Source organism: Ammodytes marinus (genome assembly GCF_949987685.1).
Source record: "Ammodytes marinus genome assembly, chromosome: 8".
Taxonomy (NCBI): Eukaryota; Metazoa; Chordata; class Actinopteri; order Uranoscopiformes; family Ammodytidae; genus Ammodytes; species Ammodytes marinus.
The window spans coordinates 19,327,950-19,349,147 of NC_137212.1; the positions used below are offsets into that span (position 1 = coordinate 19,327,950).

General features: G+C 43.4%; 1 protein-coding gene across 1 annotated transcript in view; it reads right to left on the reverse strand.

Moving 5' to 3' along the window:
- Positions 1–756: 756 nt before the first annotated feature.
- shdb (Src homology 2 domain containing transforming protein D, b) overlaps positions 757–21,198 on the reverse strand; it is a 21,934-nt gene continuing 1,492 nt past the window's right edge. Inside the window, exons 3-8 of the mRNA XM_080032040.1 lie at positions 19,066–19,216; positions 16,050–16,274; positions 7,706–7,783; positions 6,440–6,614; positions 4,833–4,952; positions 757–2,299 (exon numbers count right to left, since the gene is read on the reverse strand). Of these exons, the coding sequence (XP_079888166.1) occupies positions 2,113–2,299; positions 4,833–4,952; positions 6,440–6,614; positions 7,706–7,783; positions 16,050–16,274; positions 19,066–19,216 (936 nt within the window). The 3' untranslated portion in view covers positions 757–2,112. The remainder of the gene's footprint in view (positions 2,300–4,832; positions 4,953–6,439; positions 6,615–7,705; positions 7,784–16,049; positions 16,275–19,065; positions 19,217–21,198) is intronic.

Genomic DNA, 21,198 nt, shown 5'->3' on the forward strand with positions numbered 1-21,198 from the left:
CTCGGTAATGAAAGCAATCCCAGTGCTTTTCACCGCAGCGCAGCCCAAATAATGAGGGGGCTGCCTCACCCCCTCCTCTGCCACACCTCACCCCAAGTCCTCACCCTCTCCCTCCCAACCCTGCTGTTAATGGATGAAGGAGAGCAAATGTGTGTGTGTGTGTGTGTGTGTGTGTGTGTGTGTGTGCGATTCAATGTGTGAAGCAGGCAATCTTGCCAAGTCCTTTGTGTCTCTTTCTCTTTTTTTTTGTCTGGGTTTCCAAATGAGTTCATTGTATAAAATGTAACCAGCAATACTGTTAATATTTCTTTTTGAATCAAACGCCAGAACAATTACATTATTTTTCATCCACATTAGTGGTTTGCCAACCTGTACTGCATCATATGACTCCATTGTACCATGTGGTGATGAAATGTGAGCAGTCCAGCATTGTTCTTTCCTTCTCCAATTGGATTTTCTTAAGGCGTACGTGAAGATGTAACAAAAAACATTTCACCAAAAATAGTCAAACAAAGGTCTGATAAAGGTCATATAAACATGATTTTGTGAAGCAGATTTTACTTTATCATTCATTTCTACCACGATTCATTTTTAAAACCCTTGTGTGGGTCCCAGCCCCCAGGTTGAGAACTACTGAAAGATCTAACTGTATAATCAATGCTCTTCAGAATAACTTTGAAAACACGTGAGATCCTTCAACACAGCAGGTAAATGATACACCTGTCATTTTACTAGAAACAGAAAATGGCCATAATAATAACAATCAACCAAATAAAGACTTGATGGATTAAGAAAGAATCATTTCAATAGTTTTTCCATTCCTCATGTCCGATGATCATACATGTGTTCATTAGAAGTTGGCTCTCGTCTGAAATCAGTCTTTGCCACACAAGGTTGCAACCGGGCAACAGAATCCAGAATCCATTGCAGTTGGCAAGCATTTGCTCAATTTCACTGAAATACAACTCACCAAGCTGCAAGTAATGTGTTGGCCAGCTTAAAAAGGGGAGAACGTGGCCATTCACAAAATCGGAATTATTTTGACAGTTTTTCGATGTTTCCTGATTAGCATCTCTGCTTCGGATTTAGTCAACAGCTCGGCTTCCAAGCTTTTCTTTTAAGCCATTAGCAAGATAATCAGCAGTGTTTTTTTTCTTTCTACAAACCCAGCATCGTTTAACAAATGCAACATAGGCAATCAACAATAGATAGGCTACAGGTTAGCGAGGTCAACACAAGTAACATTACAACACGGCTTCTCTGTTGCTTACGATGAACAATCAACGAGTAACATAGTGATGTGTACAGCAAATCCTCAGCGTACAGCAGCATAATGGCACAGAACAGACTGGATGTAAAAATGAACAGGTGAGGCTTTGTGTAGAGAAGCATCTGAAATATGACTGTTGGTAAAACCATATTACTTTGAAAATAGCATTGTTTTTTTGGTTTGTTTTTCAGAAAACAAGGAATTTTCCAACATTCAACTAAAGAGTTTACCAAGCCCGAGGAGGTAAAAAGTTTGCTCATCCTCTACAGTACAATTGAATGTATTGATTCTGGTATAAACATGAAAAAATCAGCAGAATATGACTTGTGAGGATTTTGAACTAACAGCAGCAATATTTTAACCATTGTGAACGAGGTGTTTTTTGTTGTTGTGTGGAACAGCAGTTATTAAAGTCCAAATCTCCGGCAGGGTCTTCTGTAAACTAGGGCATCAGTACACTCTGAATGTATCTCCCAGCTACATGCTCTGCTACCTTCGTCTTCACTTCACGTCAGCTGTAAAGGGACATGTATTAAGGAAAGGGCAATTTTTTTTAAATGTCCTGAAATCAGTCTCAGCTTGGTGATGATGAGAGAGGAATTTGCAGCAAAGGTGACCTGACGTCCACTTATTGCATTTCATATGAATGGACCCCCTTCGGATGTTGGGCAGACATTTGGCACAAGAACAATGTTGGGTGAGGGTATAAGCCCCTGGTGAGTTGGATCATCAAAAGTAGCGCGGTCCAACTTGTTGGGTATATCCCTTCAAAAACATTCAAGTATTTACGTGTCCAATCACAATATAAAAGCCTGTAGGTCCAGGGAGAGCGTCAGGGTCAGTCAGAGTGTCTGCACCAGCACAGGGAACAGCAGGGACAGGTGCTCGGCACCTCGGAGGGGGAGTTTGTGCGTGGTGTAGAAATGGATGACTTCTGAGATGGTTTCAAAGGGAGGGCTGTTCTGTCCCAGCACGTACTTGCCGTCTTTACACCGAGCGAACTTCATGTGCATGAAACCCTGGCAGCTCCTGGGAGAAGATACAAAAAAGCACAAGAAGAATGGATAGAGACATTTTTGAAAAAAAAATCCAATAGGAAAGTGAGGGAGAGGGGAAAAAAAGAGGCAGGTTGTGAAATGTGGGGCACATAAAACATTATGCAGGCTTCCATGCGTGACACAGTTGGGATGACGGCCCCGGATTTATGCTCCCTACTTTTTCCCCTGCACTTGATTCCAACCGAGAATTACCACCATGTCATAAACGCACGCACACATCATGATGGATAATTGAGTGGTGTAATGGTACACGGAAGGAAGGAAGGACTGACAAAGCCAGAGAGAGTGAGAAAAAGAAGAACGCTGAACCGTGACAAAAGTGTCTAGGTCGCGAGAACCACACTGGCTCCTTCCCCTTTAAGAGCCATGCGGCCACAACAGGACTTCCCCTTTAAGAGCCAGCCGTCCAGTCATGATGTATGTCTAATTATAGAAGCAGAGGGAAAGACAAGGGCTAAAAAATGGTCACCATCATTGTCAGTTTTGAAGAGCAGTAAATCCTAAAAACACACACAGTGACTACAAGCAGCCAAACAACAGGCAGTTTGATGACAGTGCCACTGCATGGCCTACAGGGCACCGATGCTGCATCACGTCAGCGCTCAGACTTGACAGTGTGCTTTCATCCAGTCCACTGTTTGTTTTGGGTATCTCATGGTACATACATTGGAAGCTACCAGGGCTCTTTCATAAATATTCATGGTTTGGATTACATTTTTCCAAGTCTTGCTGTTTCAGTGCTGACTCACTCTGCAGAAAGGCTTTTCATTCTGGCTCCATTAAACAACCTTCAGTCCTCCCATGGTCCACATTACTGTGCAACCAAGGTGTTGTCCACTTTTTTTACAAGCGTAAGCAACACCATAGTCTCGCACAGCCAGACCAAACTACCGCTCGTAGCCACACCACAATGAAAATATCACAAGCTTGCTGTATTATTTTACTAGATATAGTGGTTATTGGTTGTTAGTAGACAAGCTGTCCTTACTGAAGGATAGACTTACACAAGGAAGTAAGTGTCAGTATCCTTCAACAACAAACCAACCAACCAGTAACAATGCCCTGATGAAGACTAAACAACTTCATCTTTTTCTACTTTCTCTTGAGGCATACATAACAAAAAAAAGATTGTATATACATTCCAGTAAAGGGCCCTGAATCTGATACAAACTCACTAGATTGCCCTCAAGGGTTTAGTAGTCAATCGGTATGTGTGGACTACAAGGTCGGAGGAGAAGGGATATAACGTATGGGAGACGGTGAAAAGTGAGAAAATTGTTGAAAACATGCAGAAAATGATCTACGTCATAATAACACAAGAATGTAATGAAAAACATTGTCAAAAACAGTTTGAGGGTGAATTCAAATGTGATGGATGTTTAAGTGTGTGAGTGATGTTGTTTTCCTGGATGGCGAGTACAAAGATTTTACTACTGATTGAGAATGATGACCAAAACAAAGAAAGTAGAGGGATGAATGAAGCTGAACTTTTCCTGTAAGCCAAGATCTAAGCAGCATTAACTCTTCTCAGATTGTGCTATGCTGCTCTTTGTTTTAAGACTCTGAAGGTCCTTCTTCAGTGAAGGACGTTAAACGACCAAAATAATGGAAGGGTGATAGATTTCATAGTTTCATAAGAGAGATAATACTTCTTCCAAACCCAACATGCACCAGCTGGAGAATCAGTGCCAGTTTTAGTGACCTTGTTGCATGAGTAGATTTGCGTGTGATATGTGTGTGTGTGTGTGTGTGTGTGTGTGTGTGTGTGTGTGTGTGTGTGTGTGTGTGTGTGTGTGTGTGTCTCAAACCGAGTCTAATCTAAATGAGTAATGCATGAGCTTGTTTGTATGTCAGCACAACACAGTGACACTCTTGCACCCCCCCTCCCCCCACCCACCTTCCCTCCCTGGTTCCCTTCTTGTGTGGCCCACAGACGGTAATTCATATTCATTAGTGATTATGGCGAGGATGATGTGCGCACTGAAGTGTGCTCTACCTGCCTGATTACCACTTAGAGGGCCCGCTGGGACCAAGAGACGTAGGCCACGCAGAGGGGCCAAGGATGGGGTGAGAACAGAGAGGATGATGGGAGTGCAGGTTTGAGGCAGGGGGAACGATGGATCATGGTAGTAATTACAAGGGAGAGATTTGACCAGATAAGCAGTATTGTGCCCTGCAAATGAGTATTGGGAGAGGAATCAGTTCGACAGTGATCTTGAGTGGGGGTGATGGCGGGGGCGAGGGAGGGAGGGAGAGAGAGACACACAGATGGAGAGGTGTGGAGACTGAGATATGAAATAGGAAGCCCCGGTTGGCTTCACACATGCTTTGCACACACTTCTCGTTCACGAGGCAGAAAATTATAAGAAGTGTTTTAGAAGAAATTAAATTGTAATTTGTAATGTAACAGTGTTAATTGTGGAACGCTATTGATTAGGTGCTTGTGTGTTGGCAGTGGCAAACCTGTGTGTGTGTGTGTATTTGTGTGTATGTCTGTGTCTTACCGTAGGGACAGTGAGTAATCTAAGCGGTTGGTTTGACTGGTCCTCACCAGGTAGCTACACTCTTTACACAGCGTCAGCAGTGACTCTGCCTCCGAACGCGACAGTGAGCCGTGGTACCATCTGATTAAAAACACAAACACACACAGAATAAGATATGCTAAAAGTGGTAATGTTAAGGTTGATCCGAACACATATTTTTTACATGCAGTAGTTTTGCGTTATCAATTTGATTTCACAAGTTCATAATTATAGCTTACATTAGTCCTCCACAGTGTAGAATTTATCACAGCACAATGATTATACAATGGTTCATAACAACTACTACAAATGTTTCAGAAGTAACACAACGGTGGAGTTGGTTGTACCGGCACCAAAGTCATTCGTGTCTATACTCTGGGGACCAAGAGTGTCCGTATAAAACTTTATGACAATCCATCCAGTAACTGTTTATTTGATATTTTAGTCTGGAACAAAGTGGTGGACCAACCAACTGACTGTTCGACATTGCCCTCTATAGACCCATGCCTCCAGCAGGGCTACAAGCTGTGTTTAAACCATAGCATGACGAATAAAATATGTTAAAAAGACAAGACAAATCCAGTCAATAACACAATAAAAAAATGTTCTGCTATAATAATGTTGTGAGGTAATGTGAACAGAGCAGAAAGGTAAAAAAATAAAAAATAAAAACTCAGCTCGTAGCAGCCCAAAGGATATCATTAGGGGGTAATGGAGCATAATAATCAAATACCCTCAACTGAATATGTGCACACGTATGCGTTTGTGAGCACCATACAGTGTGTGTTTTGTGTGTGTGCATCATGTGTGATCGAGGGTTGTCATGTGCTTGGGTTTCATTAGTAAAACAGCCCTTTATGTGCACAGAAACAGCACATAAATCACACCAAGGATTTCTGAAATTGCAGGACCAAAGTAAATGTGTGTTTTTAATTTTCTGACTTAATTAGTTTATATTCTAACCATTGGCAGTTCTGTAAATTCTGATGAACGCTGCTAAGCAGAAACACATACTGTAACCGCTTTGTTTTAATGTGTCTATGGCCTAAATAGATCAAATAAAATAAATGGTGGAGTGGTGGAAATAAATAAATTTTTGGCTTAATAGTATATGGGATGTATAGCCTTTTCCAGAGACATTTCCAGCCTACAGAGATTCATATTACATCGGGTAATTGTATTTACACACACAAATAATTGCATGATCCAATTTTTAAACATCATGACTCAGAATAAAACTTAATCTTACTCCTAACTGCTTGAAAAGCCCCGATGCTAATACTCAATCATACACAATATTGCTTGGGAAGATTTTAATGTCAGCCGCTGTCAAGAGAATTACCAGTACAATTACTGCTATTTTTCTTCTCTGACAGGGCAATTTCTTAATCCTGTATTATATTTTAAGTGATTAAATTAATGGCTACAGAGGCCCTCAATCATTAACTACATCAATAGTCATGGAATCCCAAAGCAAGTAAACCTCTTAATCTGATTAAACCTTAACCAGAGTGTGGCCTATACTCCCACTAAGTGATATGTGTTAATATAGCTCCATATGGCATACAAAGAAGAGACTGCATACATACACCTGCTTCTCCAGAGGCAGAGTAGGGTCCACTCTCTCCCCCACCATGGTGAGGCCTTCCTGGGGCATTCTGAACTTCATCCCCCCTCCTGCCAGCGGGCTGCCTCTGGGCCCCGGGGGACGCAAGCGCTCCGTGGGTGACGAGGAGCGGTCCCACTCTGCTCCATCGAACTGCACTGTGGGAAGACGGAGACAGAAAGAGTGAGTCACCGGTGTTTACACTGCGCCGTGATCAAAAAAGGGATTAAACCTCACAGCCAGAACTTGGGTAAACATCAGACATCCGGCTATTGCAAAACCACACATACAGCGGAGAGACCTGTCATGGAAGGGTCGAAACTAGAGGACAGCAGGTCCCTCTATGAGAGACTACAAAACTATCAGCATCGTCACGATTACCATCTTTAACATTCTTATGAGACCCCAGGGTAAAGATAGAGACGGGGAGTTGCCATCTTCACTGTCTGGCTCAAGACTAGACTATAGTTTACTTGATATATACAATACTGATTCTATCCTGGAACAACTTATTTTATACAGACTAAAGTGTTTTTTACAATTTCTTTGGCTAAGTTTTGGTGAAATTCAAACTACAGAACTTGTAATTAAACCTTATGTGAAATAGAGCCAAACTAATTTGGAGTCGAAACCACATTTTGTCAAAATCAGTGAATATCTGCTTCCAATCCATAATATGTGCGCACTGAATGAAAATCTGGTGTTGAAACATTACAAACTGGTACATAAACAAAGGGGCCCACCGTAGCAAAATGCCTGTTTAGAGAGCATTGTCTGTGTATTAACACTAGATATTATACCCCAGCAGTTCTGTAGTTTGAATTTCACCAAAAAGTAGGCGTAAAGTAAACTGTCTTCCAGTGTAGTCTACTGAAAGACAAGGAAGATGCCAAGTTCCTAAGTCTCTTTCTGCCCCGCCACCTTTAAGTCTACCATAGCCCTACTAGCTACCCTGACACGACCAAGGCAGACATCCTAATTTACAGGGAGCTTCTCATGCATGGTTGATGCAAGAGGGGAATATAGTTAACCTAAAAAAAAGCCTGACAACCCAACAACCCTAACAGGAGGGGACAGATGCAGGTGGTGCAAATGCAAAACGCTAGGGGGGTTAGGTTTGAGGTGGAGCAGATGTAGGACAAGAGCTTTGTTTACGAGGGGTCACAGTGACTGCATGTGTTACGTTTGGGGTGATAATGGAAGGCAAGGTAGAGGGGAGTGGGGGGTTGTTTTCAGGGTGAGAGGTCACCTTGCTCTCTGACGAGGGGCTCCTCCTCCAGCTGACCTACTGGGGCAGGCCAGGGCAACTCCGACAACTCCCTCATTTCTAATAGAGGGGCAGGGAGAGTGGAGAGGGGGGGGGGATAAAAATGGGAGCGACAGAGTGAGAAAACAGCAGATGGGTGTTGAAGAAAGTAAACGAAAGGAAGATGTGAGAGAGAGAGAGAGAGAAGCGGTAATGATTAGAAAGTGAAGTTGAAATCAGGTGCAAGATTTTTTTTTTATGTGTGTGGAGGTGAGAGTACGTCAGAAGTGAGATGTGGAGGGGGTGGAAGAAAGACGGGTCCCGTTGAAAGTGAGTGGGTGAGGCGGTTCATGTTTGCAGATGACAGGGACGTGGGTTTGGTGAAATGTAGTTAGCTATACGTCCTGTCATGAAAGAGCAGTAGTATAAGCTTTGTGGAAAACAACATAGCGTTAGCGTGTGTTTACAGTATTTGAGGTAACCGTAAGACTGGAGAGGAAGCGAAGAAAATGAAACGAAAGAGGACAGGAGAAAGTCAGAGGATGCATTATTTATATAGTCAACTGAATGAATCCACTTTCTGAAATTGTATAGCAGCAGGAGGCACAATAATAATAAAAAAAAAAGTTACTTCTTGTGCGCTGCAAACCACAGTGCAGTGTGACTTAGAAGTGTGGGGGCCGGTTAATCCCCCATTCACCTACAGTATGAAAGCGGCAGAAGGTGCACCATGAGACAGAACTGAAAATAGCTCATTACCTACCATGGCAGGTCACAATCTACTGTAACAGTCATTACTGCAGGCTTACACGCACTCACACACACATACTCAGATACATTATGCGATTTTGCCACACCGAACATTCAGCTCCTGGTCACAGCGAAAACGGATTACAAAACAAATAAAAGGAAAAGAGGGGTTGACGTCTTAATGAGCTGACAAATCCAAAGACCCCCCAGGCCCCGGGACATCAAAGGCCAGTTGAATGGGCGATTTGGTGAGAGACCCGGGCTATACACACATGCCTCTCTCTCCCTCCCTGGTTAATTATTGAGGAGGTAGACACACTCCGCCACTTTTCTGTGGCACTCCATGAATTATTGATGCATGGCGCAGTACAATGGCCCCATCTGGAGCGGACCGCACCTCTGCTGAAGCCAGGATTAGAGAGCTCGGCCTGGCACCCCTCTAAGGGAGACATGCACGCAAACACCCAGGTCCACACATGGGGGCACACACAAACACACACACACACACACACACACACACACACACACACACACACACACACACACACACACACACACACACACACACACACACACACAAACACACACCTGACTTCCCAAAACACCACCAGTGACACACTCCGTTGCCTTTCCGCTCACTGCCACATTGCATTTCACACCTCTAATTCTCGAGCCAAACTGAGAGATGCATGGAAAAGGGAGAGGGGGTGTAAATGAGACACACACAAAAGCAAGTGAGGGGTAACAAGAAAGGAGAGAGAGAATTGAGACACCCAAGGCAATGTATTACAGATCAGAATGTGCTTGGGCATCTGAGCAAGAGATAAGCTCAAGTTTGTGGCTTGTACATGGACATGGATGGATGGGAAAATTCCATCAGGAATCACCTTTCAGTGACTTGTTGACGGTTGTCCCACTTAACAAGTCATTTTGTCCAGCATTCTTGAATCTGAAAATTTTATTTTTAATAAAAAAGGTTAAAAAAAATCTGCCGAGAGGACTTTTTGTTTGGAAGTGGACATTTATGAATACACATGTTAGTGGTTGTTTCATCCATTTTATTTATCTTGATCTCAATCAGATCCGATTTGACTTAATTGAGGAAAAAAAGGCAGATCACTCAACTAAACAGTGGTCTTTTGGACCAAGGGTATTGCTATCTTTCTTGTTATAGCAGGTGGTTAACTTCCTTCATCATGTATCTAAGCACTAAATCCCTCTCCGATTAGATCAGCCGAATGAAAACCGGTAGATGATTGAGTCCTAAAATCCTAAACCGGAACCTTATTGCTTCTCACATATCACGATACCATTAAATCTAGTCTAGTAGATTTTCACTATAAACAATTTTCATCATCAGAAACATACCAGATTGTTGTGTTTCGCTGTGGCTTGTGTTGTGACTTGCACAGAAGTAGAACACAGAACAGAGATATTGACAATCGCGTCTGGACTTCAAACACACAGAACTACAGGATAGAAGACATATGTACGTATGGCTGTGTATGCTTGGGTGACTGCTCCATCTGTATATGCTCACAAAACAGCTCAGGGATTCGGTGTGACATGCTGATAAATGTGCAACACGTTGTTACCTTATGTCAGCGGAGGAATCATTCCATTCCATTATCAGTCATATATGAAATCTAGGTCAAGACATTCATTTTCACATATACTGGATGTACATGTTAGTTATTCTATTTTTAGGGTAACCCACAGTGCCCCTCCTCTACCAACATAACTAGTCTACTTCAATTTGGGAGTAACTTTATTATATTATATATTATTTTCACTGCAAAAAGCTGAACATATAAAAGCACGCATAAACACACACACGCACACACATACAAAAGCCATGCCTCAACTGCTCACTCTTATAACAAAAGGCTGAATACCAACTTAACACACGTGCAGTTGCGCGCACACACACACACACACACACACACACACACACACACACACACACACACACACACACACACACACACACACACACACACACACACACACACACACACACACACACACACACACACACACACACACACACACACACACACACACACACACACACACACAATATGTCACTCATTCACTAGCAGGCAGCATCTGGCTTCCATTCACTTCTAATGGGAACCTGTGGATCTGTCATACATTGAAGGCTGTTAGTGTTCTGCTTTGTTCTGCAATACAAGATAATGAGACACACTAATGGTTTATGGACAAAGGTTCCCCCCTATCGGTGCTCATAGCCTATATTGAGGATTTGTATTTAAAATTGACTACACTGTATTCACGATATAAGTTATAACAAAGGAGTGCGATTTTCATCTGTTCTGGCTCCCATTTGAAACCTTCTGATGAAACAGGTGAGAGCAATTCAGTTATTAGTGGTCTGCACAAATCCCACATGTGCCTGGTGCCTCAATCACCTGCTAACAATTACCAGTTATTATCTGGCAGGGAGGAATGACCAGACTGGGTTTTCCTTTCTGTGCTGCACACAGGACAAATTGTCATGAGTGACGGATAACTGACTTTTCTAGCACACCAGCTGTTTTCTGTGTCTAAAGTCGTATAGAGGAGGAGCAAAAAAAGACAATGGAGCAGCTTCATTAGTGTCCATTAATGAAGACATCTGTTTTTCAAACAGCTCTGGCATCACATCTTCTCTCCCCCAACACAAAGACCTTCTGCCGGGCAAAATGGCTTCCACAAGGACAGACAATTAACACCTTATGCCAGTGAAGAAGAAAAAAATCAAACACGCATTCACTCAAAGATCCCCTTTGATTATATGTATATCCACATAATTTGTATTTGAATCTTAAAAGAATCCTGCATTGTCTGTAAATCCATTTCCCAGACATTCTTTATTTCCATTCCCCTGTGTTTTCGTCTCTTTTGCTCTGTATTGAACATCCCTCCTTCTTTGTCACTCCTTTCATCCATCTCTCTTTAATCGGGGCGTTTTCTCTCTTTCCATATTCCCTCGCTCCTCTCCTCTCTTGCCCTACTGTACTTCTATCATATCTTTCCCCCCGTCTCTCACCTTGGTCGGCGAGATGGAATCACTATGGACATACCTTTTCATTAATGTTTGTAAAAGGTTCACAGTGAAGGAAAAATAAAACAGCGAGTAATGGGATGGGAAAAGGAAAGAGGGCAAGAAAAGGAAATGTGATAAAGAGATAAAGGGGGCAAGGGTAAAGAAGAGAGGGAGAGCGACAAGAGTCCTTCCACTGTGCTAGTAAATTCATGAAGAGGCTGGTAAGATGCCTCCAGGGTCTGCTTAGAGCAGCAGAGAGCAGCAGTGTCACGCCAAAAATGTGACGTTTGTCTGCATGCAAGACCAATAGCCCACATATTCGGTCTCCTCCGGGGACATACACACATGCAACATAGCACAGGAAACCTTGTCCTGACCTGTCTGAGCACATGTAGGCCTATCTAGACAACCATACGCAAAACATACACACTCCGGCCATCTGTCAAGATGTCTTTGCAAGCTTTGCTTAACTTAACTTTTGCCTCTCTATGCATTAACAGAGCTAACAGTGCAATCAAATGCTCTAGTCTATGACTTGTGTTGCTGATTGCTAATTGATTAAAAAGAGCTCAGGCTCTGTGAGGCTACTAAGGAACGATGGGTGGGTGCATTAAACTAAATGCCTACATCAGCATGCTTTCAACACACAATGACAATTCTAAGCTGCTGATGCTTAGCACGGTTAGCATGGCCAAAACAAGCTGTGAACAGTACCAAGAAAACATGAATATTTTTCTGTTATGCATAGGAATCAAATTTATGCTTTCAGTTACAGCCATCTTCAGTATCGAATAAAGCAATTTGATTGTATATATAGTACATTGCAACCGAAAAGGAAAATAAAATATAGGATCACAACGACGCCTCCTTTAATTTATTTTTGTGCTAAAAAAATAATTTAATGGAAAAAATTCTGTTAACCTTGTGCGTTTAGGATGCACACATTCTGGAGTCTCCCTGTACGATCCTTGTTTCCTGCAGTGGCCTAATGAGCAGCTGTACTGGAACAAGTGGAGGATAAGTGCTTTGCTCAATGGCACCGTAATAGTAATTGCTAGGGTTAGAAATGTTATTCCATCACCTTCCCCATCCAGATATTGAGCTCTTATCATGTTCCCACTTCACCACCTTTATATGACTTTCATCTGCATTTAATGACTCCAAGCCTGGACTATCAAACTTAAAAATATAAAAAAAAAACAGAAACACCCGTCCATCTGTCAACTGGGTGTGGAAAACTGAGATGTAATGAGGTTGTGCCTTTCATTAGTTCACTAAATGGTGCCGAATGGCTACAGGGACGATATTTCACTGCTGGACTCTCTATTGACTTCAAGGAATTAATGACTGCTGTAATTTGAGCTGGATGGTGGTGACTGGTGACAGCTTTCTAACCTTGTAATTGAATCCCACTGGACCGGGAGGGGCGTGTCACATTTGACCCCTCACTTTAGGCACTGCGAGGCTTACACACGGCAGGCTGAACTGGGCTCTGTATCCAAGGGAAAACAAATGAGACGTTTTGGAGGAAAGCTTAGTTTACTATTTCAAAATAGCCAACGACTGCAACACCAGGCGATTACATTTAGGCTGTGAAAATCATAATTAGTATGATTCTGCAGTTGAGAAGAACCTGCATGAATGCAATGCCTGAATGAATGCAAATCCACCCACTATGTGCAACAGCAATCATCTATACCCCCCCCCCCCCACACACACACACACACACACACACACACGCCCAAACACACACACACTTATCTGCGCCAATGTTCACACAACCTCTTCTCACCCTTGAATTACGTGTCTGATAATCAGAGCTGGAAAACCTAGTTGAGGCTCGACTTGTGTGCGTGTGTGTGTGTGTGTGTGTGTGTGCGCGCATGTGCCTGTGCGAAAGTGATGATGAGGGGTTGATGGCAGATTGCGATGCCCCCCTTAGCCCCCTGTAGCGGGTTATCTGAGCGAGAGTGTCACATCGGCAGGGAGGGAGGGCTGTGGGGACAGCCCTGTCACCGCTGCCGCACTGGTGTATTATATATATATATATATACACACACACATATATACTGTATGTGTGCGTGCGCGCGCGTGTGTGTGCGTGTGTGTGTGTGTGTGTGTGTGTGTGTGTGTGTGTGTGTGTGTGCTGGTGTTAGCGGATGACTGATTGCACCCTGCCACAGTGGCCCTGACTCCCCCTCCTCTCCCTTCGCCTCACCTCGCCACAGCCCCCGACCATTAATTCTCCTCAACGCCCCTCCCCTCTGAAGCACTGGGCCTCCACAAACATCCATTGAGCTGCCACCAACATACCATAACCTTCAGAGTCCCTTCCTATGTATCTCCAGCTAGCTTTCTCCAGAGCTTCCTCCATCCATTTTTCCCTATCCGTCGATTTCTCTTTCTCTCTCTCTCATACCTCACCCCTTTTTTTCTGCCGTCTTTCCATCTTTTCCATCTTTCTCTTTGTTTGTGTGCTCCATCCTTGTCTCTTTCTCATGCCTCACATGCCGGCCCATGCCTAAAGCAACGCTGAGTGGGTCTGGGAATATGGATTAAACGTGAGAATGGAAAATACTGTTTGTGTTTTTACACTTCAGTGCCTTGGTCTGCTCAAACAGACAGCACGCAAGCCGAAGAGTGCTGACTTCAAATGGAAAAAAACAACAACCAAGGAGTCACACAAGTCTGCCAGCCTGTACAAGTGTTTTCCTCCACTGCTTTCTCCTATGGTGCTGTAAGAGCCACTCTGCAGGAGTGTGTGTGCTGTTTGTGGCACAAAGAGGGGAAAGCCGGAGAGGAAGAAAACGATGGATGAAAGCAAGAATGAGTGCTAAGTAGGTGAGAGGTGATATTGGCTTTTGAATTAACTGTCGTGCACCTCCCTTTGAAATCATCTCCACTCTCAAATAAGTTACGGTGTCTGTTTCCTGCTCCTCTAGTTAATTTGATTTGAGTATGAACATGGTGTGAATGGATATGTGTGTGTGTGTGTGTGTGTATGTGTGTGTGTGTGTGTGTAGTAGACAATGGTGTGCTGCTGACCATGACTCTTTTTATTAGCACTGGATCAGTCACGCACATGTAGGCATGTAATTAACTGAGGGGCGGGGGGGGGGGCAGAGGGTGGGAAGGAGAGAAGGGGAGGAGAGCTGGAATGAAGGGGAGTGCATACAAAGCAAGGTTGATTTATTATCCCATCACCTTGACCTTGGTGACTCGGAGATGCAGCTCAATTAAGCCGTCTTGGCCCGGCATGCCTTAAACTGATCCACTCCTGAATGACCTGTCGGCCTGGTTGTTTCTCTTTACCCCTCTCCCTTCAATTATATTCAACAGATAGAAGATAATTGGATGGGATGTGCCATGCAGAGCAACTTGGAAAAGGGTAGTCATTACCCAATTCATTTTTGAATATAATGCAGATAATGAGATGATTATGAAAGAAAGCTAAACTTGCTTCTCGCGTGTTCCTCTGCAAACCTTCTCTTAACATCGTCTACTATATCCTCTCTCATATGCACACACAGACCGTCTCCATCAATTATATTGATCATCTCAAAGGTTGTTCTAACTATGGTCTGTCATATCTGTGAGAGCAGGGAGGTGTTTAAATGTTGTAAAAGAGACAGAAAGATAAACAGTATGTGTCATTTGAGTTGAGTCAGTGAAGGTCACTGCGCTCTACATATCTTGCAAAAAAAGGCTTTGGAGATGGGGAGTGAGGGGGGGGGGGCAGACACAACACTAAAGGTCAGGACAGTTAGAGGAGTATTTTACTGAGTACTATCAGCAGCATAACTCTCCGTGTGCTCTCGTGAGGGGTTTGACATTTAAAACAGCACTTTTTGAGCCTTGCCTTTTTCACTAATTCTATTCAATGATTCCCTTTTGAAAAAAAAGAGCACATTTAGTGGGATACTTTATTGTTGATGCTTGACACCCTGAAGCCCCAGAAGCTTTTGTCTAATACAGTAGGCGGTAAAGATCTGTTGTTTCGCTCAAAGACACTTCAATACAATGGATGATTGACAAAATGGGGGCTTTAAGTGAGATGTTCAGTAAAAGCCTTTCCTGCACACTGGCTAGCCCCTCACTGAAAATGCTAAAATATTATAATATTCTGGGGGAAATGAATATTAAATGAGGCTGGCAGCTGGAAGCAGGAAGAACCAACAACGATTGAGAAAATGAGGTGGCTCACTGCCTCTTATAACTTGTGGACATATATGTAAAGTAGCCATTTTAAATATAAAATTATTCCGTAGCCTCGGGTAAAAAAAAAAGAAGAAGTTTAAATTGGATTTCTGGACAATTTTGAAAACTTTCCAGAGCGGCTGCCATGATTTTTTTCAGCTGTTTGAGCAAAGATCTGAGAAAATCCAAATGAGAGTATTCATCCAAATGTGTACATGAGGATTTCAATGGTTTCACTCAGGCTGAGTTTATTAATGAAACATTTGTAAAGCCTTCATGATTTGTAGATGCAGGCTTTGTCAAACTATCCTCTTTTGTTGACCTGACTGTTAGAATTTTCTTTCCAGTTACCTGCGAAAGCTTTGGAGATGTTGTCCTTCTTCCATTCCCAGGGTTGGTCATACTCGTCGGCGGGCCTCTCGTCGTCTTGCGGTAGCCTGCTGCTCTCTTTGCCCTCGTCCTGATGTTCTCCATACACCAGGCCCAGGCGCTGGCCTCGCTCGTCCTCATAAGGGGTGTCATAGAGCTGCACCCCGCCTCGCGATCGCCCCCCTCCTCCTGGCCCCCGCTGCAGCTCTGTTGATGCATATGCAAAAAAATAAAAATAAATCCTTTCTATACACACAACCCACAACACATTATTTTATTTTACTTTCCTGAACCGCTCTGCAAGAAAAAACAGGCAACATTGATAATATTTGCCAGTGGCGATGGGGGTTTTCCCCCGAAACACAACCCTAATATTATTCTGCACTGCTAAGTAAATCAAAAAGCCTGTTGAGAAATCTGACATGACTAGAATTAGAGGAGAGAGACAAATTATGTTTGCACAGCTTGCCGTGGGCTCAGAATCTCATATAGCGGGGGGCTTAACGAGGCCTCTGGCTAGATGCTGAGTAGCAACACTGTAGAGTAGACAACCCCCCCCCCCCCACCCCACCTCTCTCTCTTGTCCGCCCAGACTCCCAGCAGCAATCTAGCCCGGCTCACAACAGCATCCATACATTTCCATCACTTTCTCAGTGGGCTCCGGCCAAGAAAATGATTCCCAGCACCTGCAGTGGTTATGTGGCGGCAAATATGGCCATGAGATAAAAGGCTTTGAGATTATTGACGCCCCGAAAGAGGAGGAAATCTGATTTCTCAATGCATCAATAGGAGCCACTCAAGCTTCATTTGCTGCAGCAATCAGCAATGGCACTTGGGTAATAGTGACCTCAAAAATGTACCCTTTAAAAGAAAAAGAAAATAAGGTACAAAAGAGGAGAAAATGCATGTGTGTGTGTGTGTGTGTGGGGGGGGGGGGGTTAAAATAAAGGAGTAGGCATCTTTTATGCATACAGCCAGCAGCTCTACAAAAGGGAGGCGCACTCACGTGAGAAGGGAACAGGACTACAACATGGAAAGGGTTTGCTGGTGAAAGGCAAGAGAAAAAACTTTAACCTTCACACGACAAGACAGACACTGCTATTGGGTGGCCCTTTTAGTCACCATGGCGACCAAGTGGAGGCCCTAGGGTATAGCCCTGAGGTTAGGAAGAAGAAGAAGAGGAGGGTGGAGGGGAATAATGGAGAGAGAGAGAGAAGCAAGGAGAGGGGAAAGGAAGAGGAAAAGGAAGGGGTGATGGGAGAGAAGGACAAGGCGAAGGGAGTTTGAGAGAGTGGTGGTGGCAGCAGGCTGTCTGTCATAGTCTGATGTTAAGTCATTGAGACAGAAGCACAGCGGGGCTTGAATGTTGCTCTACCTGTGTTGGTAAACCCCCATGTGTCAGCCGCAGCCTGGAGAGATGGAGATGATGAGAGCGGCGAGGTAAAAAGCAAGCACGGAAGAAAAAAAAATTAGAAATTCAAAAGGAAAAGGAAAACATGCATAGCAATTTGACAGAGAGGTGACAAGAGATTGAAGATTGAGGGGGAATGACGATGGGAGCGTTGGGGTGTAAATAACAAAAACTAGAAGCACTGTTGATGGGTTTTTTTTTTACTCTCAAAGTACAGACTTAAAAAAGCACACAGGTGTCTTATCGGGGCTAGTTGTTTTGCGAGAGATAATTACTATTTCGAAGTCATGTTGCCGCTCGACTGTGGGTGTGGGTGTGGGTGTGTGGGTTTTTTTTCGAACGAGCATCAACAGACTAGAAGACAGGCACAGAGAGAGACAGCCCTGGAGTGAAAGGTCCCATTCAAAATTCAATGCTTTTGACAAATGCTCTTCCACCATCACCCGCAAGAGGAATCAGCTTTATACAGCTACAGCGTGGAAAACCCATGTTCCTTTTTTAAGGTTTTTTCAGTTGAGCATAGGGAAGGGGACAACACTCCATTCACTTCAAGCCCAATATCACGGACATCATTTGACCAACCAAACAGGCAGCAAACGTGAATGACAACAGAGAGAGAGGAAAGGACAGATTACAGAGACAGCCAGACTCCCCCTCAGGGCCGGACAAGAGCCCCTCGAGATGAAGAGAGATAGAGAAATGGAGGTAGAGGAGGAGGAGGAGGAGGAGGAGGGGGAGAGAGAGAGAGAGGCTTTTACACTAAATGACTGGGACAGTGCAGTGAGAGTGCAGCGGAAAAGGGGCAGACAGAGATGTAACAGGAGGAGAGACAAATGGAAAACGATAGATGTGAGCTAGATGATGTGGGAGAAAAATCACAAGGCAGGAGAATGGGTGGTCCGAGACTGGGCAGTGGATGTAATATAGACATCTCTGAGAATGGACATTGCGTGAGGCTGAGAGTCGAATGGTAGATCTCGATGAAATCTAAATGTGTTATTCTGAATTGTTAATAAGTTGTTGGCAGATTAATGTTCAATGAATGATATTACTTCACGCTGAACTGAATAAAATATATTGTATTCATGATTGTGTGCATCTGAAATGCAATATAATATCGGACTTGATATGACTTTTATGTCAGATAAGAGGTTGACACTGTAGGATGTTCCACTTGCTCCCATATAATAGCAATTTTTTTTCTCCCTCATTTACAACATAAATGGACTCCAGTTATATAGCACTTTTCCCTGTTTTTTCATAGACCCAAGGTGCTTTACATTGTTTTGTACACATTCACCCAATCACATACACAGATAACATCAGCTAACACGCAGGGTGCAAGCTAACTATCGGAAGCAATTAAGGGTTCAGTGTCTTGCCCAGGGACACTTCAACATGTGGCAGGGAGACGGGGGATCGAACCACCGACCTATACATGGAGATAACCGCCCAATAAAAATGTATTTAAAAAAAAGGAAGCTGGAAACAGAAAGTGAATTAAACTGAAGCACCATGCCGTAATAAAAACAATGTGTCTCCCTGGATACTGACTGATGGACAATATAAAGTATATTATCCACGGACCTGTTATGACTCTCTGGGCCTCATACGGTTCCATGTAGCCATTGTTCTCACAAGGAACCGGTCCCAGATCTGGTTCCGGCCTGTGGTCCAAGCGAACGTCGAATGGGTCAGAATAATCCGTTTCACCAGCCAACGGAGCAGACGGCACCACCTAGAAGGACAAAGCCCACACACACACACACACACACACACACACACACACACACACACACACACACACACACACACACACACACACACACACACACACACACACACACACACACACACACACACACACACACACACACACACACACACACACACACACACACACACACACACACACACACACACACAAAAGACAAATTGGCTTTTGTTGCAGACCATTACTTTGTCCCCCCCTTGGAGGAAAAGAGTATTTTTGACTTTAATAATAAATACAAATCCAATTTTTTAAAAGTTATACCTTGCAGGCACTAGTTCCATAATGAGGCTATAATGAGTTTCAGCAAGTTTTCATATCAGCATTTTGTAAAAGCTGCACACCCCACACTCGAAACACTTGAATTAAAATTGCCTCAGACAAAAATGTATTCCGATAATTAGAAGGATTCAGTCTGTAACACACGTATGATTGGTTAAAAAGAAGGAGTGTTGCACAGACAATAGCTCATCAAGCAGCCAGCAGCACCTTTAACAAGCAATCACATCCTGACCGAATGGCACGTTAAATATATGTTTGGTTACAGACACAACAGTTTTGGAGCCTTCATCCAGAGACTAATTTGTACTTTTACTGTGCCACATCACACGACCACATCAATTATATCTAAACTATAGTTCCCTCTGTAAACCCCTTTAAAAAAGAAAAAATATTGTATGTTTGTTGCTACATTCAGTCAACATGCAATTCCAGACAGAAATTGTCCTGTCTTCGGATGGTGTGGGACTTTTTTGGCAGTTGGAAGAAAGAACAGAGAGTGAAGAGGGTGCTGTTTGGTTGGTTGGCTGGGAGCATTTGTTCCTTTATGCAAGCACAAGAGAAAAACAGTGGTCAGCTGGCCAACTGACAGCTTCAAAGGCAGCCATATGGTCACACACATAAACACAGACACGTGCACATACCTTCAAACAAAAGGAAAGTGCTCTCTTCCTACCTCTCTCTCTCTGACAAAGAAAATGACTGTAGCCGGGCTCACTTCTCAAATTCCTGTTAATGATGCACGTTCGCCTTTCCTAAATGACAACCTAATCCCATGTTGATTCTTTAACAGGTTACCTATCGATGCACAGCAATCTGCAATGTTAATTAGAGTGCGGATGTTCCCACAAAGACCCTGGGAAATGGAGGGGAAGACCAAAGTGGGGGCAGAGAGGGGGAACTATCGACTTGAGCTAAGACTATTACTTCAATCCACTTCAGGGCTTTTTCGCACTTGTAGCGTTTTCCATACGCAGCAGAGTCATGGATTTAACTGCAGTGCTGAAAAGCCTGAAATACCCCCTTAACCTACTCAGCATATGTGCGCTGAATTAATGTGAAGACCATCCCCTCCTCAGAATAACCTTCTGCTCCAGTTGCTCTCTCAACATCTGTTTGCCTTTGTTTTTCGTCGCCGTGTGTAGGTTTTCCTCTAAACATCATGCTCACTACATAGCCAGGACAGCACTGCAGACCTGATGACACTAACAGCCCCCGCTTTATGAATTATACCTCCCTGTGGCCCTTGGTGCACTGTATGTCCCCCAACATGTGCTCATGCGGGGGTCTCTCAGCTTGCAAAGCCAAACCCCATTTATTATTTATGGAAGGACATAAACTCATGGGACTGTGACCCTCCCTGACTCAATGGTCCGCTCTTGCCATCAATAATTCTTCCTTCCGTCTAGCAAATTTATGTGCAAATGGGATGTTATGTGATTTATGTAAACAATGCATATTGGTGACACACATTACCAGTCACTTGCTTATGAGTCCGATCAATAAAGCCACCCAGGGTGATGGAAATGGCATAAAAAATAAGTGAGTGAAGAGTGATTTTTTTTAAATCCTTCGTCAACTTTGTGTCAACTCATTTGGCAATGGCTTGAATGTAAACGACATTCATTTATATGAAAAATTATGCTTCAAAAAGGTGCTACGAGGAACTT